The sequence below is a fragment of the Hemiscyllium ocellatum genome, chromosome 20 (genome assembly GCF_020745735.1).
Source record: "Hemiscyllium ocellatum isolate sHemOce1 chromosome 20, sHemOce1.pat.X.cur, whole genome shotgun sequence".
NCBI lineage: Eukaryota > Metazoa > Chordata > Chondrichthyes > Orectolobiformes > Hemiscylliidae > Hemiscyllium > Hemiscyllium ocellatum.
Window position 1 is genome coordinate 30,783,211 of NC_083420.1, and position 25,408 is coordinate 30,808,618.

At 39.7% G+C, this 25,408-nt stretch overlaps 1 protein-coding gene across 8 annotated transcripts in view; it reads right to left on the minus strand.

The window, feature by feature from the left end:
• Window positions 1-283: 283 nt before the first annotated feature.
• rbfox1 (RNA binding fox-1 homolog 1) overlaps window positions 284-25,408 on the minus strand; it is a 375,024-nt gene continuing 349,899 nt past the window's right edge. For 5 of the 8 annotated variants that reach the window (XM_060840251.1, XM_060840252.1, XM_060840254.1 and 2 more), the window contains 2 exons: window positions 2,318-2,393; window positions 284-2,026 (listed from right to left, as the gene is read on the minus strand). In XM_060840251.1, coding sequence (XP_060696234.1) covers window positions 1,904-2,026; window positions 2,318-2,393 — 199 coding nt within the window. In that variant the 3' untranslated portion in view covers window positions 284-1,903. The remainder of the gene's footprint in view (window positions 2,027-2,317; window positions 2,394-25,408) is intronic. The other 3 variants (XM_060840253.1, XM_060840250.1, XM_060840255.1) reach the window with 2 other exon arrangements.

Below are 25,408 nucleotides of genomic sequence, written 5' to 3' on the forward strand. Positions count from 1 at the left end.
GAGAAGTCGAATGTTGTGTGTGTCTCAGCCCATCAGTCCTGATGCAAAGATCATGCAGTGGCTGCAATTAGGTTCAGCAACAATTAGGACACAGCACTCCAAAGCAACTTAATCCAAAGAATGGTCAAATTCTTCTCCCCTATTCCATGTGGGAGTAACTGTTCTGCATGTTATTAGGACCAAGTCACTATTTGAGCAACATTTGATAATGATGTTCTATTGCTGGTTAAAAAAGAAGCAACAGTATCAGTAATTTCAATTTAGTGAAATTTTATTGATGGTTATTGTTCAACTGATCATACTGCATGCACATACGATGACAAAGAGAAAGCCTGGCCACAACACTTTCCAGCAGGTTTTTAATCGCATAGGTATATCACAGATTGTGGGTTGATATTTACTAAGTGCACGCCATGAGGCGCACACAGTACACATGAGGAGTATAACTAAGAGTTGCAGCAAAAAGGCAGAGGAAAAGTTTTGAAGCTGCATTATTACAAAAAACAAGGAGACCTGTGACAAACACCCCAACTTAGGTACTGTTAAACAGGACAAAGTGAACGGATTCCAGCATACGCACAGACAAGCTGCAATTTTTCAAGGACGCTCAAACAAGCTGACCCAACAACTTGCTTACATTGCGCTTTTAACACTGAAATGGCCCCGAGGCGGAATCGGCTTTCTAATTTTGTGATTTATTAAAGCATAATAAGTAAAATGCTTCCCTTTTTTGTGAACACTTGTTTTTAAATTCGGTCTAGTCCAAAAATAAAAGGCCTCCTCAGAAAATAATGTAACAAAATAACACAAGCTGTCAAGCAATGAAAAATTGCTGTTTGTTTACACAACACAGTCATGTCTCAAAAGTACCAAGCTGACGAAAATACCATGATTATCTACACTTAATGATTGCAATACTTGTAAAATGCTTATATAAATCTGAATATGATTATCATGTATTCCATAAAAATGATACGCCTTACAGTTGATCTACTATCCTAATTCTAAAACATCATAGGCTGTGTAATCTATAACTGAACATTTCCACTGCACAATTTGAAATTTATTTATACATTTTACTGGTACAAAGAACCTAGTTTATTACTTTCCTTCTGACAAAAAGAAAAATATAAACAATGCTTTATCACCATTTTTGAATGTTTTCCCTCCCATAATACAAAAGTCAGCAATGATATCAATAATTTATATATTGGAAGTAATATAAAAAGAATGCTCATTGATGGCCTAACTAGCAGATTTACTTAAATAGACCTATCTATGGTTGAACTGCTGAAATACTGCCTGGTGGAGTATCTTATAATTGAATGGATGCCCCGACTGAAACCTTATGTACAAGTGCTGAGAAACATCGAAAAACATAACCTTTGGCTTGAACAAATAGTGAATAATTTAAGACAATTGATAGCAAGATTCTTGGTGCAGTGGTGCCCTCTTTCAAATCTATATTATGTAGACTGACACCCCTTCCCTTAACCCACCCTCTTTCTCAAAGCAAACAATATTGAAATGAAGAAAAATGACTCATTAAGTCACTTGCAAACCTACAAAACAGGTGAGAATTCCAATGGCTGCTGTTCTGCATCTTTATTTCATATATATGTGTCTCAGTGATTGTGGTTCTCACAGTTCTTACATCTCACAGTCTTTAAATACCATTAGAAAAGCAGCTGCTTTTGCCAATAATCAAATATGTAACTTTCAGAAATTAAAACCCACTTATTAAAATACACAGAACAAAATATCTGAGGTATAAGATTAAAAAAATGTAATATTTTCCTCATTTTTAGAGTTGCTAAAATGATGCACTACTGCATGTATTGCAATACCCAGGCCTTGGAAAAGCTTCTTTTTTTCCCCAGCAGAAGATTTAATGGTATGTCATTTAGTATGGAGCAAAACGGCTGTATCCCCCTCGGTATATACTAGCCTGCAATGAAGAAAGAACGAGACCGACATCATCAGCAAGGCTCCTAGTCTTGGCATCAGTCAAGGGTGCAAAAGCATTCTGAAACAAAGTGATGGATTTAATTATCAAAATGACTAATTATTCCATTAAGCCAAATGTTCAGCTAGGTGATACTCACAAAATTAGAAATATAATAACTAACATGCACTACATTGCCAAGAAATTAAGACATTCATCAAGTTTACTGGAAGGATTAATGTGGCATTTTAGCTGCTGTTAGCACCAGAGACAAATTCAATTAAGTTAAACTGAGGATATGCTGGCAGAGATTTAAAAAAAAATGTAGGACTGAAGCAGCAAGAACAGATACAACAGAATTAATAATCTTACCACGGCACCAACGCCGTAGGTGGCTGCTGGAGCAAGTGCGTGGTGGTAGGGGTCTGCAGCATAAACTCTTCCGTAACTGCAAGTAAAGGAAGAGAGGATTAATTAAAACCATTCATGGAAAAGAAAGGAAGTACAACAAAGCTACAGTATACTATAGGAATCAATTGTTGGAGTTTGACACAAGGTGATGCATACTGGTAAAATAATGCAAACAGAAAATACAAAATGTAGAACAAAAAAGCAAAGCACATCTTTGTACCCGGACACATTAGCCCGTAATGTTTGTATATTAATATTCTTCTCATATGATATTGAATTCTGGTGAGTTCCTTATCATAAACCAGTTCTCTGCCTCTTGTCAATTGTGGGAACACAACAATAGGGACCATGCATGAGGAGCAGTGGGTTACTGAACCTTCATCGTATGGTAAGCGAAAATAGATATATTTCTCTTGAGGCATGGGTGATGCAAAGAAATCACCTGAGCTGTAAGTCTCATGAAATTTGCTTCTTGTATCGCCTTACAACACACTTATAATCAAATACTTGTTTTCTTTCTGTTTTGTTTGAAATGTCACTTTAAATTTGAATCAAAATACATTACTCTGTGATACGTATTTGCTACCCCATTGCAAGATTTTTCTTTTCATTGGATCTCCTGATTCTGCAGACCACAGTCAAGCAAAGATAATGGGCAGCAAACATTCCACGTCATCAGTTCTATTTGTGCTCTTGAATAGGCAGAAGACAAAATAGATTTTTTTTTCAATTTAACTTAATTCCCTCTGCAGAAGTGATTTCCTTGTCCAACACAGTTTAGCTTGGAAAGTGACAGTGTAAGAAATGACAGTCGAGAACTTGTTTCTGACCAGCCCTGGTGCAGCAAAGTAAATACATCAACTTCTGGTACCATGGAACCAACGAAAGGACAGGCCAGTGGCAATCATTACAATGTGCTTCATCCTCCCTTTATCAGCCTCAGCATTTTCATAGGTTATGGGAGAGTTTAGAATTAATATTATAAAGGAAAATGGTGACCACAAGCAAAGTTAATGTATTTCATTTAGATGGAAGAAGAGATACTGAGCTAATTATTATGACGGAACTGTTTGGACAGCAAAAATATGTTATTGCTATTGGCAACCTACATTGTACAGTTAAAGTAATTCATTGCTCTGAAATCCTAACTACTGACTTATATGAAGCAGTTTTTCCATAATAAGTTATTTTTCCCTTAGACCTTTTACAAAAAAAGTGATCCTACTACATTACAAGGCACCATCAGTTTGATTATGCTATCTAGTGTGGATGCTTTTTTCATTCCATAATGGTTCGCTAATGGCTGCTTATCAAATTGATAATTTATTCTCCATTAGGTTGCTTTAATGAAAGTGTATTCAGTTTTAACGTGTGTTCGTTAAACAACAGAAATTTGCTCAAAATTACTGTTATCATTTTAAAATGAGCATATGATACAAGCAAAACAATTATAACTGCAAGGTTTTGGAGAGTGACCTTTATTTTACTTCTGTAATGAGTGAAAGATAATGCAGTAGAAATTAATTTTTTTTGGTTGTCTCAAACATTCAACATTCCTCAAATCTAGGTATGAAGTCTTGCAATCTGGCAGGGATGTATTGGTCTTCTCTGACTTTACTTATCCTTGGCAACCCTCAGTAATAGTACTCGATCACCTTAAACATGCAAGTAGGGTTCCTTGGTCTGTTTCGGGACATTTCTGCCAAGTTATGATTAGTTCTATGAGGGTACATGACAGCTAACTTGTAATTCTTAAACAGGCTGCTGGAGAGCACTAGTAAATATCACTTCTTCCTTGGAGTCAATTGTATTCCTCCCAGATCCAAAGCACTGAAGAGGGCTACTCATGGGATGCACTCAACAACCTCATGTTTTGTCTATTTGTTCATCCTAGGACTTCCTTGAGACTAGTGCCAATGTGGCACAGGGTCAATATATGATCCAATTCCTTGGAGGCACTCCGGCAGTTCACTATTATTAAAAGGTGTTCCAGTTCTGAATGAATCTTAGGTCTCCAAATTGCAACCCATTTTTGTTATATTCAGTTGGAAGATGTGGGCTTCACTGACTGGGCCCGTGTTTATTTCCCATCCCTAGTTGCCTTTGAGAAGCTGATAATGAACTGTTGTCTTCAGCTGCCATAGTCCATGTGCTGCAGGGAGATGAACAATGCCCTTAAGGAGGCTATTCCAAGAATTTAACCCAGTGACAGTGAAGGAATGGAGATATATTTCCAATTAGGATGGCAAGTGACTTGGAATTGAACTAGCAGGTGGTGGTGTTCACTTGCCCTTGCAGATGAAGTGGTCGTGGCTTTAGAAGGTGGCTCTCAGGATCTTTGGCAAATTTCTGAAATGTATTTTACAGATCGTACATACCGCTGCATACTGTATGTTGGTGGTGGAGTGACTGAATGGCACCAATTCCACAATCTATTAGGCTGCTTTATCGTGGATGGTATCAACCTTCTTGAGTGTTGTTGGAACTTGGATCTAGGCAAGTGAAAAATATTCCATTTTTTTCCAAATCTGTGCTTTTAAAGGTGGACAGGCCTTGGGGAGCCAGGTAGTGAGTCATAAGCTGAAATACTCATATAGTCTCTGACTTGTTCTTGTGGCCACTGTAATTATAAACCTAGTCCAGTTGTTTCTGGTCAATGCTAACACCCTTGGATGCTAATTATGGGGTACTGACTGATGGTAAAACCATTGAATGACAGCGGGTGGTGGTTAGAATCTCTCTTATTGGAGACTGTCACAGCCTGAGATTTATGGGACATGAACATTTCTTACAATATTGTCCAGGTCTTGTTTGACTTGAACATGAATTGCTTCAGTATCTGAGGAGTCATGAGTGGTGCTGAACATTGGCAAATATTCCTACTTCCTACCTTATGATGGAGGGAAGCTTATTGATGAAGCAGCTGAAGATGGTTGGACCTTGTAAACTACCTTGTGGAACTCCTGTAGAGATGTCTTGGAAATGAGATGACTGACTTCCAATGATCAAAACTGTCTTCCTATGTGCCACGTATGGCTCCAACCAGAAGAGAGCTTTCTCCCTCATTCCCATTGATGCTTCCTACTTTGGGCACAAGACCCTAACCAATTTGTACCTGAGTTTTCCAAGCTCTAATTCACCAAAGTATTCTCATTGGAATTATGCTCCTTGTTAAATAAATAAAACTTTCCAGGTAACCATTGGAATAGGAGGTGGTTTTATACATCTCTTCAAATATGGCATAAAGGCAGCTTTCATAATAGGTGAGTGAAAAGGATAGGGAACACATTGCAACATGTAACTGCCAAAGAGCAGTCAGGGAATTTCAGATAAATTGTTCAAGTATAACTTGGCAGTTAATGCATTATAGGATGATTTGATGTGACTCAGAGCAGATCTAAAGGTTACATGTCACCAATATAAGACGTCCATAGGTCATATAAAAATCAGATTGTCAAACGCCATTTGTTGAAAACATCTTGAAGTATTTTATTACTTTATATAGTTCAGTTCAGATCTATAAAAATGTGAAAGCCAAGTAACATCACCATTTCTGAAGTAACTTGTGGAACCCGGCAACTGATGTAATTTCGAACTGAAATAAATAAATAGCCCATATGCTCTTTACAGTGTAAATTGTGTGCTTTGAGAATCAACTAAGATGTCCTTGTCTGCACATTTTCTATCCAAACTATTGCTCCAATACAGCATCTTTATAAATTTTACTTATTTTTTATTATAAATTAATTTTTTTGAGAAATCTTTTCTTCAGTAAGACCTGTGCTGACCTAGTATTCTAAGTTACCAAAGAACCAAAGTACTTGGAGATTCTGTTCCACTGGTGCTAATTAAACTCTTGCCTACGAACTCAATGTCTCAGGAATCAGGTCATCTTTATGGCTCAATGCGCTAAAGTGCAACTGCAGGCTCTGTATTAGAATTTTTGTTTATCTGTTCACAGGACACTGGCATCGCTGGCTAGGCCAGCATTTAATGCCCATCTCTAATTCAGAATCAACCACACTTTCACGGGTCTGTAATCAAATGTAGGCCAGACCAAGTAAACATGTTGGATTTCCTTCCCTGAAGGACATTAGTAAACCAGATGGAGATATGCAACAATCAGCAATGACCACATTGTAAATCCAACTTTTTTTTAAAAATTCCAGCTCATTTGGCTGGACAGCTTGTTTGCAATGTAAAGTGATATCAGCAGGGTTCAACTCTTGCTGGTGGCTGAAGTGACCATGAACGTCCCACAATCTCAACCCCAACCCCTGAGATGTGGTGATTTAAACTCACCAACGCTAGTTTCTGTCTAACAAGAAAGCAATCCTATGATCTTCTGGGACCATAGTGACCTTATGTTACTTAATGCCTGAAAATGCTTGGGACTTTCTCAATGACTTTCCACATAACACATTGGGAGACAGAGAGAAGATTTAAGCACCGCTCCCTGTTGTGATAAGAAAAAAATAAGGATGAATTCTTTGTGACGGAATTCCATCTTGAACTCTGCCTCGATGAGACTAATCAGATTTCTGCCTTTGATTGGAGCATGAATTTTAAACCACGCATTTTCCACTAATTCTTCAAGAAATACCAAAACTGCAGTTGATACGATGGCTATTATTTCAAACATTACTCCACAAAATGACAGAACGCTGGCTGGGCTAGTGATTTCTAATACAACCGGCTCCCATTCACTGTAGTGTTGACCTGGGCAGATGCTAAACAGAGGCAAAGCCACTGTCTGGAATGTGGGATGGAAAAACAATAACATGATCATCTAGATGTTACTCCTTCTCTTTTCAAGGCATGTTCCAGTGTTTATTCTACAGGAACGTTAAGCAGAAATCTCGAGTGTCTAACTTCCTGAAAATAAGATGATCAATGGTATAAGAAAAACAACAGAAAGAGTCATGATGTGGAGGTGCCGGTGTGTGACTGGACTGGACAAAGTTAAAAAATCATACAACACCAAGTGATAGTCCAACAGGTTTAATTGGAAGCACTAGCTTTTGGAGCACTACCCCTTCATCAGGTGGTTCCTTCATCACCCAATGAAGGAGCACACTCCGAAAACTAGTGCTTCCAATTAAACCTGTTGGACTATAACCTGGTGTTGTGTGATTTTCAACAAAAAGAGGGAAGAGGAACCATGGAAGTGAATAGTCTGTCACATTCGTGCTGCCTGGTTGCACAGTAATGAATTTTTACACATTAACAATTGAAATATATCATGATTGATTGTTTAAATGCGGGAATTGAGCATCCTGCATCTCAGTTGCTACATAACTGCAGTTTACTGAGTTAGAGAATGTCAGGAAAGTTCTCACTTCAATAATGGCCACAGGTGACTTTTGGGATGATGTTGCATAAGACAGGAAACTTTGCAGGAATTTCACTTCTGAGCAGTTCCAAGTAAATCTATTTGAAAATGACTGAGAATAAGCTGAGGCTCAACAGCTGGGCCCTGTTAACATTCATAATCCTGCCTCATAACTGAAGAGTAGTCACATATAGAATGATAGAAAACGTGAGCAGGAGTAGGCTTTTTGACCCTGCTCCACCATTCATAATGAACATGGTTGATTATCCAACCCCATAGTGTGTTCCTGCTTTTCCTCCAAGTGATTTGATCCCCTTAGTCTCAGCCAAGTGTTACATCCAACTCCTTCTTGAAACTACACAATGTTTTTGCCCTGATGTTTTTTTTGTGGTAGCAAATTCCACATCTCAATCCTAAATTATTTCTGCCATATCTGTAGACTATGACCCTGGCTCTGGACTGTCCTCCACTGGGAACAGCCTTCCTGCATCCTGCATCTACCTTGTCTGGTCCTGTTAGAATTTTATAGAATTTTCTTTGAGATGCCCACCCCCGACCTCATTCTTTTGAATGCCACTGAATATAATCCTAACCAAATTTGGGGTGGCATAAATGTTACAGTGGCTCGCACTGCAGTCTCACAGCGTCAGGAACTTGGGTTTGATTCCAAACTTGGGTGACTGCCTGTGTAGAGTTTGAACATTCTCCCTGTGTCTGCGTGGGTTTCCTCTGGATGCTCCAGTTTCCTCCCACAATCTAAACATGTGCAGGTTAGGTGGATTGGCCATGGTAAATTGCCCATAGTGTCCAGACATGGGTAGGCTAGGTGAGTTGGTCATAAGAAATGCAGGGCTACAGGGTAGGCAGTGGGTCTGGGTGGAATGCTCTTTGGAGATTCAGTGTAGACCCGATGGGCCAAATGGCCTGCTTCCACACCGTAGGAATTCCATGATCCAACCTCTCATGATGTTGGTCCTACCTTCCCAGGAATCAATCTGGTAAACCTTCACTGCACTCTCTCTATAGCAATAACATCTTTCCTCGGATAATGAGACCAAAACTGCACACAATATTCCTGGTGTGGTCTCACCAAAGCCCTATATAAATGCATCAAGAATTCTTGCTCCTGTACCATCCTTGAGCTTAAACAACATACTGCAAAAAACATGCAATTAAAAGTTGTCATCAATTTAATACAGAAATAAGGAGATTTCTTTTCTCTCTGAGGGTCATTATTCTATGGAAGTTTTCCTTCCCCAGAATGCTATGCCACTGAATAATAATAACTCGAAAGTCCACAAGATGCCATCACCTATGGATATTAAAGCCCCAACCTTATGTTAGTCGCAGGAAGGTTGGAACAAATTGAAATTCAGTTATAAATACTCAATAGATAAAAAATGTTTGAAAATTCAATAATCTGACTTTTTATAGGCTACAAAGCAGCTGATTGCTCTGGTTACATTCAGCAAAGTAAATAGCAATATAATCAAAGAACTACAGCTGCTGGAGATCTGAAACAAACAAAAACAGAAACTGCTGGAGAAATTCAGCAGGTCTGGCAGCATCTGTGGAGAGAAAATAGTTATGCTTTGAGTCCTGTGACCTTTCTTCAGAACTAAGAAAATATGAAGCTTGTTTTGATGTGCTTCAGTTACCCAAATTACAAATGTTGTGAACTGTAGACATTTGATTCAAACAGAAGTCTCATTCAACTTTATACTTTTCATGAAACTCTTTCATTCTCTGCTTCCATACAGCTGTCCTGATTGAAATGTGAATTTTACTAAATTGGTTAATAATTTATCAACATTTAGCAGCTGCATATGATGGTATGTGAAATAAAAAAAAGTTCAACAGACTATTTCTCTTTGTTCATATTTTTTTAAATTACTTATCGCGTTTTAATATACAAAGATAAATAATGCAGTATCTCCATCAATTCCTTCTTTAAGGAAAGAAAAGACTTGCATTCATGTAGTGCCTATCACAACTTCAAGATGTTCCAAAAGCATTTAGCAGACAATTGAGTACTTTTGACACCCAGTCAGTCATTACTGTAATCAGCCCGTTAGCACATATTTCCTGGTTGAAATGGACAGGCAAGTAACAGTCAGTTCTACTATTCATGGTCTATCAAGACTGCTATAAAGCAGGCAGAGAGGTTTTATGACTAAAAGCTCCTCGCTAATTAATGAGTCACTGATCACATTCTACTGATGTATTATATTAACAGTGCTGGAGCAATAAGAACCCACTGTTATAATCTGTACATCCTACAGCACAAGGAAAGGATATGTGTACTGAAATGTACAGGTAAAAACAAGGACTGCAGATGCTGGAAACCAGAGTTGAGATTAGAGTGGTGCTGAAAAAGCACAGCAGGTCAGGCAGCATCCGAGGAGCAGGCAAATTGATGTTTCGGGCAAAAGCCCTTCATCAGGAATAGAGCCCTCTATTCCTTATGAAGGGCTTTTGCCCGAAACGTCAATTTGCCTGCTCCTCGGATGCTGCCTGACCTGCTGTGCTTTTCCAGCACCACTCTAATCCAGTACTGAAATGAATGCACAGTGTGAAACACCCAGTGACCAACATGGTCTTTTGAGTGAAAAGAATTGATCAATGGTCAGCTGTCTCCAAACAGAAGGATAAAAATAGCAGTACGGTACAGTAGTGTATGCTAAACAGTTTAGGTTGTTATTCATTTGATTTTTGAGGAATGTGGGGTGATCCATTCAAAATTCTAAGGCTTGACAGAGTAGAAATTGAGAGGACTGAATCACAAACTGGGGAACACAGTTACAGAGTAAGTGGAAACGCATTTAAAACTGCGATGACAAGGAATTTCTAAGAGGGAAGTGTATCTCAGGAACTCTCTACATCAGTTGTGCAGAGTGTAAATTTTGAAGGCGGTGGATGCACTAAACCTGGCTATGTTATCCTAGATTGTGTCAAGTTTCTTGAATGTTGCTGGAGCTGTTTTCCTCCAGTCAAGTGGCAAGAACTCCATCAGGCCTCTGAACTGTACCTTGAAGATGGTGGACAAACATTGAGAAATTGAGAAGTTATTCTGTGTCATCATTAGCCTCATGACCCATTTGTCTAAACGCAGAATTTAATTGGCTGCTCCACATAAATAGTTACAGTTCCTGGTAAATGGAAACCACAAGAATATTGACAGTGAGAAAATTAGTAATGGTAATGCCTTTGAATGTAAAAGGGAGATGGTTAGTTCCTCTCTTGTTGGAAATGACCATTGTCTGGTACTTGTGTGTCATAAACATTACTTACTACTTATCAGGCAAAGCATAAATATTGACCAGGTTTTGCTATATATGGATATGGACATCAACAAATGTCCCTTGTTTTGACTTTGATAGATGGAACATAATTGAAACAGTGGAAGGTGGCTGAACCTAGGTATGTTCTGAGACTGAAATGATAGTTCTCCCAAACAATCCCAACCATGTTCCTTTGTTCTAAATATAACTCCAACCGTCGAAGACATTTTCATCCCAAATTTCCATTGATTTAACTTCACCGGGGCTCAGTGATGCCATAACTGATCAAATGTTGCCTTGGAATCAAGGGCAGTCACTCCCATCTCATTTCTGCAATTCAATTCTTTTGTCTATACTTGGGGCACAGCTTAATGAAATCAGGAGCTGAGCAGCGCTGGTGGAATCCAAGCTGGATGCCAGTAAGTTTATTGCTGAGGAAGTGGGTGGCAAGGTGGCTCAATGGTTAGCACTGCTGCCTGGTTTGATTCCAGCCTTGGGTGACTGTCTATCTGTATGGAGTTTGCATATTCTCCCTGTGGCTGTGTGGGCTTCCACCGGGTACTCAGGTTTCCTCCCACAGTCCAAGATGAGCTGGTTAGGTGGACTGATCATGCCAAATTGTCCACAGTGTCCAGGAATGTGTAGGCTAAGTGCACTATGTATTAATAACAAGACATATTAAATTAACAATGTAAAATTTCTCATATTTTACCTAAAGGTCCTTCCACTTACTTTGACAGATTATTTTAAGACATGGAAGCTTTCTTATTTGCAAAACTGTTAACTTAATATGGGCCACAGGAAAAAAGCCTTTCAATATCTTATGCCACAATGATACCCAATGATATTACATGCCATTTGGAATAGGGGAGTTGAAAAGACCTACTGCCATGCATGAAAATATCTTGAAACATTTCTAAATGAATTATCAGAATGAACTCAATTCCCACATTTATGAAAAAAACAAAAACACAGTGCACACCATTACTGCACAGCAAAATCACTCCAAAATTACTTGACAGATTATGAAAAACCTAATTGTTGAATAAAGAGAGCTTGGGGTAAAGGTATATAGTTCCTTGAAAGTGGCGTCACAGGTAGTCAGGGTGGTGAAGAAGGCATTTGGCACGCTGGGCTTCATTGGTCAGAGCACTGAGTGACATGTGAAGTTGGAATGTCACATTACAACTGTATGAGACATTGGCAAGGCCACATTTGGAGTACTGTGTACAATTCTGAGCACCCTGCTACAGAAACGATGTTACTAAACTGGAAAGGGTGCAAAACATGTGTACAGAAATGTCAGCGAGCCTGAAAAGTTTGAGTTTTAAGCACAAGCTGGATAGTCTGGGAATTTTATCCCTGGAACATAGCAGGCTGAGGGGTGATGTAGAGGTTTATAAAATCATGAAGGACATAGATAAGGTGAATAGCCAAGGTATTTTGCTCAGGGTGGGGGAGTCCAGGACTAGAGGGCATAGGTTTAAGGTGAGAGGGGAAGGGGACCCGGAGGGCAACTTTTTTACACTAAGTGTGGTGTGTATTTGTAATGAGCTGCCAGAGGAAGTGGTAGACACTGGTATAATTACAATATTTAAAAAACATTTTGACAGGTACATGGATAGGAAGGGTTTAGAGGAATATGGGCTAAGTACAGGCAAATGGGACTAGCTCAGTTTAGGGAATCTGGTCAGCTTGGGTATGTTTTCATATTGTATGACTCCATAATTCTATCACACTCAACACATACATTTTCAAAATTCAGTTTATTAAGCATAATCTCAAAGCTGTCATCAGCCATACCATATACCACTTTTAAATTAAAATTACTGATTAGGAAATTGAGATCGTGATTTCAACTTAAATTTCAAAATATATTCATGACATTAAGTGGGATGATATTTTTACTCACAAGGCAATGAAATTCAGTACAACTTCAATTCTCTGTTAAAAGTCATTCTCCAACACAACATTTTTACTTTGACGTAGCAGTGTTGTCAGTTATTGACTGGTCAGAGTGTTATTATAGTTATAATTGTAATTTGAAGTGGAACTGAGGATTGCAAAGAAGACGTTACAATGCTAGAAATGTAATACCTTTGTTCTTATACCTTCCTTAACTTGCGTTAAAACCTGAGCAGAGGTGAGATCAATGCTGACTTCCTAACTCTCACTGGATTACAACAGGAATGTTATCAATATGATCACTAGAACTGTATCATTAACAAGAAATTCAAGTTAAACTGTCATAGTTAGAAACAAAAACTATGGGTACGTAGTTTCAAATCAACAACTAATGAATCCCTCTTGGCTTCAATGCAGCTTGCAGCCATGCTACAGTAATAGAGGCTTTTGGAAAACTAAATTGTAAAACTCAATTCAGTATAATGTGAGAAAAATAAAAAACGGCATTGTTAACCTTCCCAGATTTAGTCAGTGACATGACAATGAGTTTGTAAATCCCAAAATAAAGTTGGCAATCGAGGAATTTACACCGTGGATCACTTTCATGACTGTGAGAGCTTTAGAATATGATTGATATTTAGCCTGGACCTCAGCTAAAACCTCCAATATTTCTGCTCCCTTAGCATTGACAACAATGGTTATTCTTAACCATTTCAGTAAAAACCATCATTTGTTTTCAACTGCAGATCATGACATAAGATGTGTTCAGACCATCTCAACTGGAAAGGATCCTGAAAGATTCAAATTGCACTTTCTCCATTCAGATTTCATCCTTTCCCTACTTAATCTTGTCACATTTTACATTCAGTCACATTTGACCAAGCATGTGAGTTGACCTGGAATTGCAAGCATGAGGCAGACAAGCTGTCAAATAGATAATGACCATGAAACCAAAAGGGTTGTTACACCTTTTTATTGCATAAGACGCAAAAATGAATGCATGCTGCAAAACAGGAACAATCTGAAGATCCTGTCACAAAAACTCTTTGCTTCACACTGGGGCTAGCCTGGTTGTCTTGTGTTAATCAGTAGAGTTGTAATCATGAAATAACCTTCCACTTTACTTTTTAAAAATCTTGTTGGCTCTGCATTTTAAACCATTTTGTATTAATAAAACATATTAGAGCATTCAAGTCATCATCCTTGGACACTCCTCCATTAACATGACTTTGCGACATTCATATGAAATTAACAGAATAACAAATTAAAAATTTTGCAACCATTGTATAGCATTCGTTAGATAGCGATTATTTTTGGTAACTCAGCTCTGGTGATCTAGCATTCCCAAATCACTAAACACAACTCTTTTTTTTATTTTAGTGCTTAAGACTAGAGATGTGTGAATATTTTATTTTTGATATAATTATTTCCAATAATTAACCTTCCTGCTCTTAGAGTGGGGCATAAATTCTGCCCAGGACGATGAAATTATAGCTCTTGCTCTCTCCTAGCTGCTAAACAAAAGCGGGATGTTTGCTATTCATATTTTCATTTTAAGGTGCATAAATTCCTGCCATTGAGTTAAAAGAGAAAATTACTGGGAGTCCTGGAAAAATTGAACAAAGAACAATGTAGCACAGAAACAGGCCCTTCAGCCAACCAAAACTGTGATGACATGTGGTACCTTTCTAAACTAAAAACCTTTTACCTCTGTGTTGTCCATAATCCTCGATTCCCTCCCTATTCATATATCTTTCAATATGTCTCTGAAATGTTACTATGGTATTTGCTTCCACCACCTCTTCAGGCAGCACATTCCAGGCATCTATCACCCTCTGTGTAAAAGAAAAACCTACCTCTAGTATCTCCTCTAAATTTATCCCTCTTTACCTTTAAACCTATGTCCCCAGTCAGTATTTTCACCCCTCATCCTTCAATGTTCAAGTGAAAATAATCCAAATTTGTCGAATCTTTCCCCACAAGCTAATACCCTCCGAATCAGGCACATCCTGGTAAACCTTTTCTATAACCACGCCAAAGCCTCCACATATATTTAGTAGGGTGATGACTAGAATTGTATACAATATCTCAAATGTGGTCTAACTAAAGTTTTACACAGCTGCAACATCACTTTCCAATTTTTATACTCTATGCTCTGACTGATGCAAGCATGCCATATGCCTTCTTGACCACTTTATTCACTTGTGTTGCCATTTTCAGGAAACTGTGGATTTGTATGCCTAGAACCCTCAGTACGTTGATGCTATTAAGGGTTCTACCATTCACTATATACTTCCTCGAACCTTCCAAAATGCATCACCTTGCACTTGTCCAGATTAAACTCCATCTGTCATTTCTCCGCCCAATCACTAGCCTATCTGTATCCTATTGTATCCTCTGGCAGTCCTCCTCAGTATCTGCAGCTCCTCAAAACTTTCACAAGTTTACCAATCAGGTCACCTACATTCTTCTCCAAATCATTTATATATATTAAAACAACAGGGGACCCAGCACTAAACACTGTGGAACACCACTGCTCACAGATCTCCAAATTGAAAAACCCCCTTCCACCTCTATTCTCTGTCTTCCCTGACTCGGCCAGTTCCTTTCATTCCTCGTGCTTCTTGGATTTGTTATCAGTATTCCAGCAGAACGTCTGATCTCACCTATTTTCCAATTAATGGCACGTTATAAAATACTGCAAAGGGCAGTCTCAGCTTTGTGTCTCCAAATGGTGATTTAACATAAACTAGGGTGAAAGTTTGAAGTTTTTCTGTCTCCACAGTTCCTCTGCTCAAGTCACATCTGAAGATTGGATTAACTTTTACTTCTATCAAATACACGATTCACTCGTGTCTAAACATCTCATCCTAATGTTATTTTCTCTATCTTTTTTCATCGCCTTCCGGTGATACCATATTGTAATTGCCCTTGAACTGATTGGCTTGCTTAGGTTAATTCAGAGGGCACTTACAAACCCCTCCATTGTGGGGCTGGAATCACATTCAGTCTAAACCAGGTGGGGGACAGCAAACTTTCTTTTCTAAAGGACATCAGTGAATCACATGGGTTTTTTGTGTTAAGTGTGGTAAGCATTGTGACTAAAATTAGTTTAATTCCAGATTTATTTAATAATTGAATTCAAATTCCAGCATCTGCCATGGTTAGATTTGAACTCATGACCCAGAACATTAGTTTGTGCCTCTGGATTACTAATGGGTTTATCCTTTGTTGCAATCAACTTGGAAGTGATTTATCCTTTTACGACAATTACTTTTTAAAAAAACCTTTCTACTATTCTTTTCTACTACCAATGTCCCCCACAAATGCATTCAAATTTCTTATTTCAATAGTCAGTTCATAGTTGCAAAACAATAATATATTCCTTCTATTTGACTGCAAAGACATTAAAGCAAGAATAGATAGGGAAGCTTTATTTCATTAGTGGTCATAAAGTTAGCCAATCAGAAAATTTATTAGCCAGCTTTGAAGTTCATCAACCAACCCATTAAATAGAATAATGCTATGATATAATACCTTTTCCACCAGATTATTAGCCAAAACAAAATATATCTCGCTACATAAAGCTTGTATTAATAATCAGTGAACTGGCAAGTAGCCAAAGTGATCCCTGATTAAGTTAATGATGGATTGCATTCCTGTGAAAGGCTTGGCACTTAAGTTGAGAAAACACGACAATGAGCTTCATTTAGGCCTCATCACATCTGTTTACGAAAGTAGATTTAATACACTTGGACACAAATCCATATTTAGACCCAAACACACCTTTAAGAAGTTAAAAAAAATGTTTAAATGTATTTGTGATTAAAATTCATTGCTTTTTGACCTGACAGATTAATTGTTTTAGAGACATTCAAATATCCCTTTATGAAAGCTTATACTTTCTAAAGCATGGAATTAACCATCATCAGTTCCCTCTTGCCATTGTCAAGTTTTAACCTTGCAATGTAATTTACTGTGCCTTTCTCAACTTAACAGAACAAACAATGATACTGGCACTTTATGTTTCACACAAAATAGAAAGAGGGTAGATTTTTCCCCTCTTTGGAGGTGGCAAATGAATTGACAAGAGGAGAAAAATATTGGACAAGTTTGTTCTGGAGAGATACTCATTCCCTTCTTGCCAACTTCCCAATAAATACTGTATGAGGAGGTTCATATGTGACTTGTCAGCAATTAAGACCTCAAAGTGGCCAATAAATGGCAACTTAAGGATTGTCAATTACCACTTATCCAATGACCTGCTTTCTCTGGGGGCAAGAAAGATAGTTAGATTCATGACTGAGACATCATATGGCAAACTGCCTCAAGTCATCCCAACCTGGGTGAATTCAGAAGCAAGGACATGGATCAAAGGGGCAGCCTCTGAGAATCACACCCCGGCTCTTATCTCCAATCCACTTGAACACATTCACCCATAAGCTGGACTGTATGACAAAAAGATTAAAGAAAAATCCTTCTCATGCTGAATCAGTTCTGGATTAGTACTTAACTGGTGGACCTGAGGACCCAGAGCTGCCAGCCTTATGGTCACCCAATGCACCGATGTCAAGGAGCCTAAAAGGAAGGGATACTTGCACTCGCTCTCTTCTCAGAGAGAGCAATGCCGGCACTTAACGGAGGGAAATCTGGTGAACTCTCTCAACACATTAGTCACCAACTAAATTGGAAAATCCCAGTTGTGGTTTAGGTATTGATAGGGTGAATAGCTAAGGTATTTTCCCAGGGTGGTGGAATTGAAATCTGGAGAGCATCAGTTTAGGGTGAGAGGGGAAAGATTTAAAAAGGACCTAAGGGGCAACTTTTCACACAGAGGGTGGTGCATGTATGGAATGATCTGCCAGAGGAAGTGGTGGAGGCTGGTACAAATACAGCACTTAAAAGGAATCCAGATGGGTGCATGAATAGGAAGGGTCGAGAGGATATGGGACAAGTGCTGGAAAGTGGAATGAGATAAATTTAGGATATCTGGTCGGCATGGACAAGTTGGAAAAAGAGTCTGTTTCCATGCTGTACATCTCTAATGACTCTACTGTCTCTCTCAAAATTAACACCCAAGTCTTCAGTTCAACATTGTTAATGCTACACAAGTGAGCAGTCACATATAGATGTCAAGCATAAACTAATTCTAGACTAATGTTATTGGGCAATAAATCATATGTCAATAAGAAATCTGCATATGGATTCAAGTACTTCTATAAGCATGATGAAAATCATATACAATTATTACTTTTAGCATTTTCTGTCAAAGGCAGAATTTAAGTCCTCTTCACCTTCCTGCCACCCGAGGAAAGGTCAAAGGCCAAGGGTAAGTGAGAGGGAGGGTATGGGCTGGAGTTGCTGTTGCCTTCCCACTTCCCTCCAGTTCAGTCTGGGCCAAGAAGCTGCAGATGGCCCTCCTGCCAACACACCAATTGAAATCATTCAATTGTTCAACCAGCAGCTAGTGGTTGAGTTGGGGTATACAGCAAACCCTGCCATGTTTTCCTACAGCTATCCATCATTCAAAGGCACTCTATGCTTGATTGAGGGACCCAGCATTGGGGAGGAGAAGCCAACTCCCTGCCCTTGATGTTAATCCAATTCTCTGACAACCCCATCTTAGCCTGCTTACTCGTCTCCAGAGGATATACTGCTGATCTCCAGGTAGCCCCCACTGTAGCAATGACAGCAACTTCTAATCCTAGAGCATTGTCTATACTGAACAACTGTTGGACTCTCAGCAGTAGCTCATGGGTGAGATTCCCACCCAGGTGAAGCCTCAATTCGGTTTGAGGGCCAGTACTGTCCAGGTAAATGCCTGATTCCCTCACAATAACATTGAGTCTCTCCACGGAGAAGCAACAAGAGGCAGGACCCATGTTGCCATCACTAAATTCAAGCCCGGATTTTCTGGTTCTCTTTTGACCATGTTTTGATTGCATGTTTTCCTTGAGTTAAAAACAATTAAACACTGACTGACACATTAATGTTCCACCTAGTTTCTCTGTATTGTACATGATCCATTTGGCATTGCACACTCCATTTAAAAGATTGCCATTTGACTTCATGTATGCACATCTCAGTGTTTTCTTGCACAGCCTGTTTGCCCTCTTCAGAGTAAATTCTGGACTGCTGTGTGCCTTCACGTCTCTGCAAATCAGAGGAATATTTTTAGATAGGTACTTACCTGAAAAATACAAGTTCAAAAAGGAACTAGACTATAAGTCTTCAATCTGGACTTGTTTGAACAAAAGTTAGCATCAGGAAAGTGGACTCTCAGTCTTTGGAAAAAAAAACACGAGAAGCTCCCAGGGGCATGGGAACGCAGCACTGTGGTTGGAAACCTATGATATTTATTGGTGTTTTAGCACCATTTGTTGGGGCTTTAATCTCTCAAATCAGAATCCTTTGCAAATTTCATTCAAATATGCTTTATAAGAAATATACAATTTTTCTGTGACTGCCAGAGTCATGGAATGGTCCCATTTCTAGTCTGTTCAATCTCTTTATGATGTGAATGACACTTTTTTCCTTTGCATCAAAAAAATTCAGATTTCCACAAATATTGACATTTTGGTAATTACGTTACTACAACAAAAAAGAGTTACAAACTAATTGTCATGTGAATATGTATTTCTGGAGTACCGCAGTCACTGTAGCACTGCAGTCACATTCCAAGTATCAGTGTATTGACCCACCTGTCATATGGGGAGATGCATAAAATAAATTCTGTGAAGCTCCTTTATTTTGAGTATTTCTAAATTATTGGAAGGAGAAAATATTTCATGGTGGCAGATGGTACCTTTGAGTAAAAATACAAACATTGAAGAAATCTGATCCTCAATTAGGTTGAAAATCAACCCAAATTTGTGCTGTCCAATGATAGTAAAACTGAGTGAACTGGACAAAGCAAAATGGCTACCATCGCTTAAAAAAAACATTTCAAGAAAATCGGAATGCTCACGGTTCATAGATACATTTGAGAAGTTGAAACAAAAGTGCAGACTGTCATTCAGTAGCTTTCCAAATGGAGAAGAAAAGATTAGCTCCATCCTTCTTGTTGCCAGGAGAGAGAGAGAGGATGAAATGTGTTTGATGCTGGGAGCTGAATGGAGAAAACAGCAGAAACTCAAGCAAAGTTCTGAAGACAGATATGCACATGTCTCCTGTCACGTTCACATCACAGAATTTACTGATATGTATTTCAAGGCTGGATATAACAATGATATCGATAATTCCTTAACATGGAATGTGAGAATGAGAAGTAAAAGAAACCAAATGTCCGTACCACACCAAGGTGATGATGAATGTGAGGATATAACAGACAAAGGAACCATACAGTGCAAGAAATGACTCAATGTAACATTTCTCAGAGAAAAAGCTATTCACACAACAATGCAGATTATGAACAGGGTATAAAGGAAGCTGAAGATTATTGAGGGGTGCAGAATAAAATTAACCCTCATGCTGAAGATCTTCCCAGTAAATTTTAAAGAGAATGAATTCTCAAGGAAAGGCACTTTGAAAGTGAGCAAAGTCATGGTAATGCCATAGGGGGCAAAGTGAGGTCTGACATGAGGAACAACCCAAATCAGAGTGATGTTAAAAATAGAATGATGCTTACTGCAAGTTGGACATGACTGAAACAGACAGTGCTGTTATCTTGGGGTTGAACAGTTGTACAAAGCAGCAACTTACCTCAGTAAATCTTGAGGTAGAAAGATCCAATTACCCATTAGGGAGTGGATGTAACATCACTGAAACTGAGTCAAATTAGAGATGAGACCAGAAAAGATGAAGAATTATAGATACTTCCAGCAAGTGATCGAGGGATTATCTGTTAAGATAATAGCAAACATAGCCAGCTACACGATATATCACAGATGACACCCCACTTGAAGATGTTATGCTTGCTGATTCTGGAATAATCAGACCCAAAACGATGTAGAAAGAACTTCTCCACAAGATAAATGAAGCCGACTTGTGAATGGAGAACTGTGAGCTCAGAGCCAGATCATCCATTTACAGGATAGCATCAGCAAAAAACATTGAAAGAATGGTTTATACATACAATGTATACTAGGAGGACAAAGGTATACTTTAAAAAAAGGTAATGACCGTATCTAAATACCACTCTGACTGTAGCAGACTATAGGGAATCTGTTGTCAACAAGCAGGAATAATATTTTATAGGCCCAAATCATTCAATCTGATTCAGAATCCATATTTTCAGTTCAAATCAGACAAAGTGTGACCTACTCAAATGAGTACTGTGAAATGTTTACAAGTTGCCACTTATGGCGCCATCTTAGGCACAAGGTACAGATTCTTCAGGATAAATTTTTAGGAAAAACAATAAGTCCAGCATTGATGATCATAGGAATAAATTAGAAAACTAGAGAAGTAAAAAGTTCCGAACAATAGTCCTCCCAACCCAGTTGGTGGCTGGCATCTAGCCTGCAGTTCACACTGGGCCTTGACTCCAGCCCTCGCTGGAACTCATCTCAAGACTCTCAAGGCTAGGATACTGCTCGGGAATCACCTCAAGGCCAAATATCCATGCTAAGGACAAGCCAAGCTGAAAAAACGCCACTTACTGCTGACAGACCACCACACCAGGCCAAGAGACCACCACACCAGGCCAGGAGACCACCACACTGGGCCACTGAGAGACCGCCACACCTGGACAGGAGATTGCCACACCAGGCTGGGAGACCACCATACTAGGCCACTGAGAGACTGCCACGTTAGGCCGAGGGACCACCACACCAGGCCAAGAGACCACCACGCCAGGCCAGGAGACCACCACACTGGGCCACTGAGAGACCGCCACACCTGGACAGGAGATTGCCACACCGGTCTGGGAGACCACCATACTAGGCCACTGAGAGACTGCCACGTTAGGCCGAGAGACCACCACACCAGGCCAGGAGACCACCATGCCAGGCCAGGAGACCACCACACTGGGCCACTGAGAGACAGCCACACCTGGACAGGAGATTGCCACACCGGGCTGGGAGACCACCATACTAGGCCACTGAGAGACTGCCACGTTAGGCCGAGAGACCGCCACACCAGACCAGGAGACCACCATGCCAGGCCAAGAGACCGCCATGCCAGGCCAGGAGACCACCATGCTGGGCCATCCACGCCAGGCCAGGAGATCACCATACCAGGCCGGGAGGAGGCCTCGTCGAGTATATGCTGAGGTCAGGAGTGAGAGACCAAGAGGAATAAAGAGAGAAGAGGAAAGCAATACAGAAGAGAAGAGAAAAAAAAGAAATGGACAAAGTGGATGAGCTCCACCTGAAGCATCCTACTCCACTGGCATACATTACCTGAATTCCCAGGTCTACAGAATGGCAAATTCAAATTGTCAAGTGAACCAGAAAAAATTAGACAACCAAAGGAGAATCCAAACCATGTCTGGTCATTCGATCTCCTCTGCTCCAAGCTGACCATGACATTGTCTGCAGAGTTATTAAGTATAACAGAAGTATCCCAACAAGATACCTCCTCCAAGTGACCAAGATGGAGTCAGACAACAACTTACTGATGCACAACAGCAAGGAGGTCAATGCTTCGAAAAGCACATTTTAAATCCATGTTGTTGAAAGGAGGAACTGTACAGGTACAGGAGCCAATCATGAAAACCTGCAGCCCAGTAAAGATGGTGGGTGAACAGAGTCTGCAAGCTCATACATCTTTGAGACTAAAACTGGGCAGTAAATGAGAAGAAACTGAGTTCATACATGACCTACACCTTGAACTGAAAAAGCAGAAAAGACTTTCAAGGACACCAACAACATCACTTAGCAGCAAAATATCAATGGCATCTCGCACGACAATGTCAACAACATACCGACAAGTGGCACACGGTACCAACATCATCCACATCCATACATCAGGAGCAACATGCATAACGTTGCATCTACAGCAAGCCAACTCACCATTGAGGGTGCTAATCCCAAATCTACAAGGTAGAGATGGAACATCCTATCAGCTAAGTAGTAACATCAATCATATTTTTGCTGGAATCTGTATAAGTCTCCAATAGGGTTCATGTTATTCATAGAATTTGGGGAAATAAAAAATTACAGTTCTACTATTATAAAGGATTGTTTTATAGAGAATGAAGGGTTTTGCATTGTTTTTATTATTAGTAAAGAACTAGGAAATAATTGTTATATCTTCTGAATGTCACATTTGTTTTTGCATTTCAGTTCCACGGTCAAGAAACAATATATCAGTCCAGCAGCCACATGGCGAAATACAGGACACGCACATGAAAAAGCTCAGTATTTTGCATCTGGAGTCTGATTCCACATAACATATTGCAACCAGAAGAATACGGTCAAAGCCTCAGTCCTGAAACCACATACATGACCAAAGTTGTGCCTCAGGGCCATTCTGAAGCTCTGGCACTCTGACATATATCTGGGAATTTCACAGGAACTCTGAACTTGGAGTGGGGAATTTGCTGGTCCCAGGGACACTCCAGAATTTTCTCTGACTCTGAGGGAGAATCAGAGACATCACATGTTTCCACAATACTTGGCTGAATTGTCACCAAGAAGACCATTGCTAGAACATACCTAATCTAACTCCTGGATAATTTCGGAATTGACATCTCAATAACTTCCACTCACCATCATATCCCAAATCTTAACATATGCCCCGACCCCAGAAAAATGGGCAACCTTCCCTAACCATCACTCTGAGCTGACTAGCTCCCTGACCACCCCCTCTGAGCTGACTAGCTCCCTGACCACCCCCCTGAGCTGACTAGCTCCCTGACCACCCTCTCTGAGCTGACGAGCCCCCTGACCACTCCCTCTGAGCTGACTAGCTCTTTGACCACCCCCTTACACCCAGCAATATGTCTCAAACTACCCAAATACCTGCCCCTGACTGACAACCTCAACGCTTAACGCAACCACTTAACAAACTCCCCCCCCGTCCGCTTGTCCTGACCCACCTAATGCCCCAAATGCAGTAGCTTCCATTACCCAACTACCGCTCAACTACTCAAGTACCCCACGAATCCCCTACTCACTTACCTTCATCACCCAACCTACCCACGTAATTACCTCAGCTATTTATCCATGCTCCCAACTTCTCTTAATACCTTACGCTTCCTCATACTCCTCCCCTTTTGACACGTTAAACACCTTCATTTTCGAGCCCATTTCGCTTCTAAAGATGTAGTCAGAACATTGACTCTGTTTCTGTCTCTACATCTGCTGCCAGAGTATTGTCAGTACTTTCTGTTTTGAATTACCCATGCTGCCCACCCAACCATTCACTTGTTAATTCACTCAGTCAAAAACCCAACAGTTAAACTTAGCACATGGTAATAGTGACGGTAAAAATGAGGCATGTCCTGTTTCCCCTTCACTCCACTCTGCTTTGATGATGTTCCCTGATGCCATGTGTCTGGAAAAGCCAAGCTAAGAAATCCAGTGTCGTGTAAGAGAAGGGAATTTATAGTCATAGAGCATGGAAACAAACACTTCAAATCAATTTGTACAGGCTAACTAAATTTTCCAAACGAACAGTCCCACTTGCCAGCATTTGGCCCCTATCCTCTAAACCTTTCCGATTCATGTACCTATCCAAATGTCTTTTAAATGTTATAACTGTACCTACATCTATCACTTTCTCTGGCAATTCATTCTATATACGAACCACCCTCTGTGTGAAAAAGTTGCCCCTCAGGTATCTTTTAAATTTTTCTCCTTCACCTTAAAAATATGCCCTCTTAGTTTTGAACTCCCCACCATCGGGAAAAGACTTTTGCTATTCACTTTATGTTTACACTTCATGATTTTATAAACCTCGTTCAGGTCACCCGTCAACCCCCCTAAGCTCCAGTGAAAAAAGTCCCAGCGTCTCCTTATAATTCAAACCGTTATGTCCCAAAAACATCCAGGTAAATCTTTTCTGAATCCTTTCCAATTTAATAATATCCTTCCTAAAGCAGGGTGACCAAAACTGTACCACAGTACAGCAAAAGAGGCCTCATCAGCATCCTGTTCAACCTCAACTCCTATACTCAAAGCTCTGAGCAATGAAGGCAAGAATGCTAAATACCTTCTTAACCACCCTTTCTACCTGTAACACAACTTTCAATGACTATGCACCCCTTAAGCCTTGGGCCTCCCTGTTCTACCATACTACCCAGAGCTCTTCCATTAATTGTACAAGTCCAACCATTTGTTTCTGCTACCAAAATGCAATAGCTTGCATTCACCAAAATTAAACTCTATCTGCTACTCCTATACCCATTGACCCAATTGATCAAGATCCCTTTGTAATCTTAGATAACCGTCTTCACTGTCCACTATACAACCAATTCTAGTGTCATCCAAATTACTAACCATTCCTCCTAAATTCTCATCCAAATTGTTTATATAAATGAAAAACAGCAGTGAACTCAGCACTGATCTCTGCGGAATACCACTGTTCACAAGCCTCCAGTCTCAAAAACAACCCTCCATCACCATGGTCTATCTCCTATCCTCAAACTTT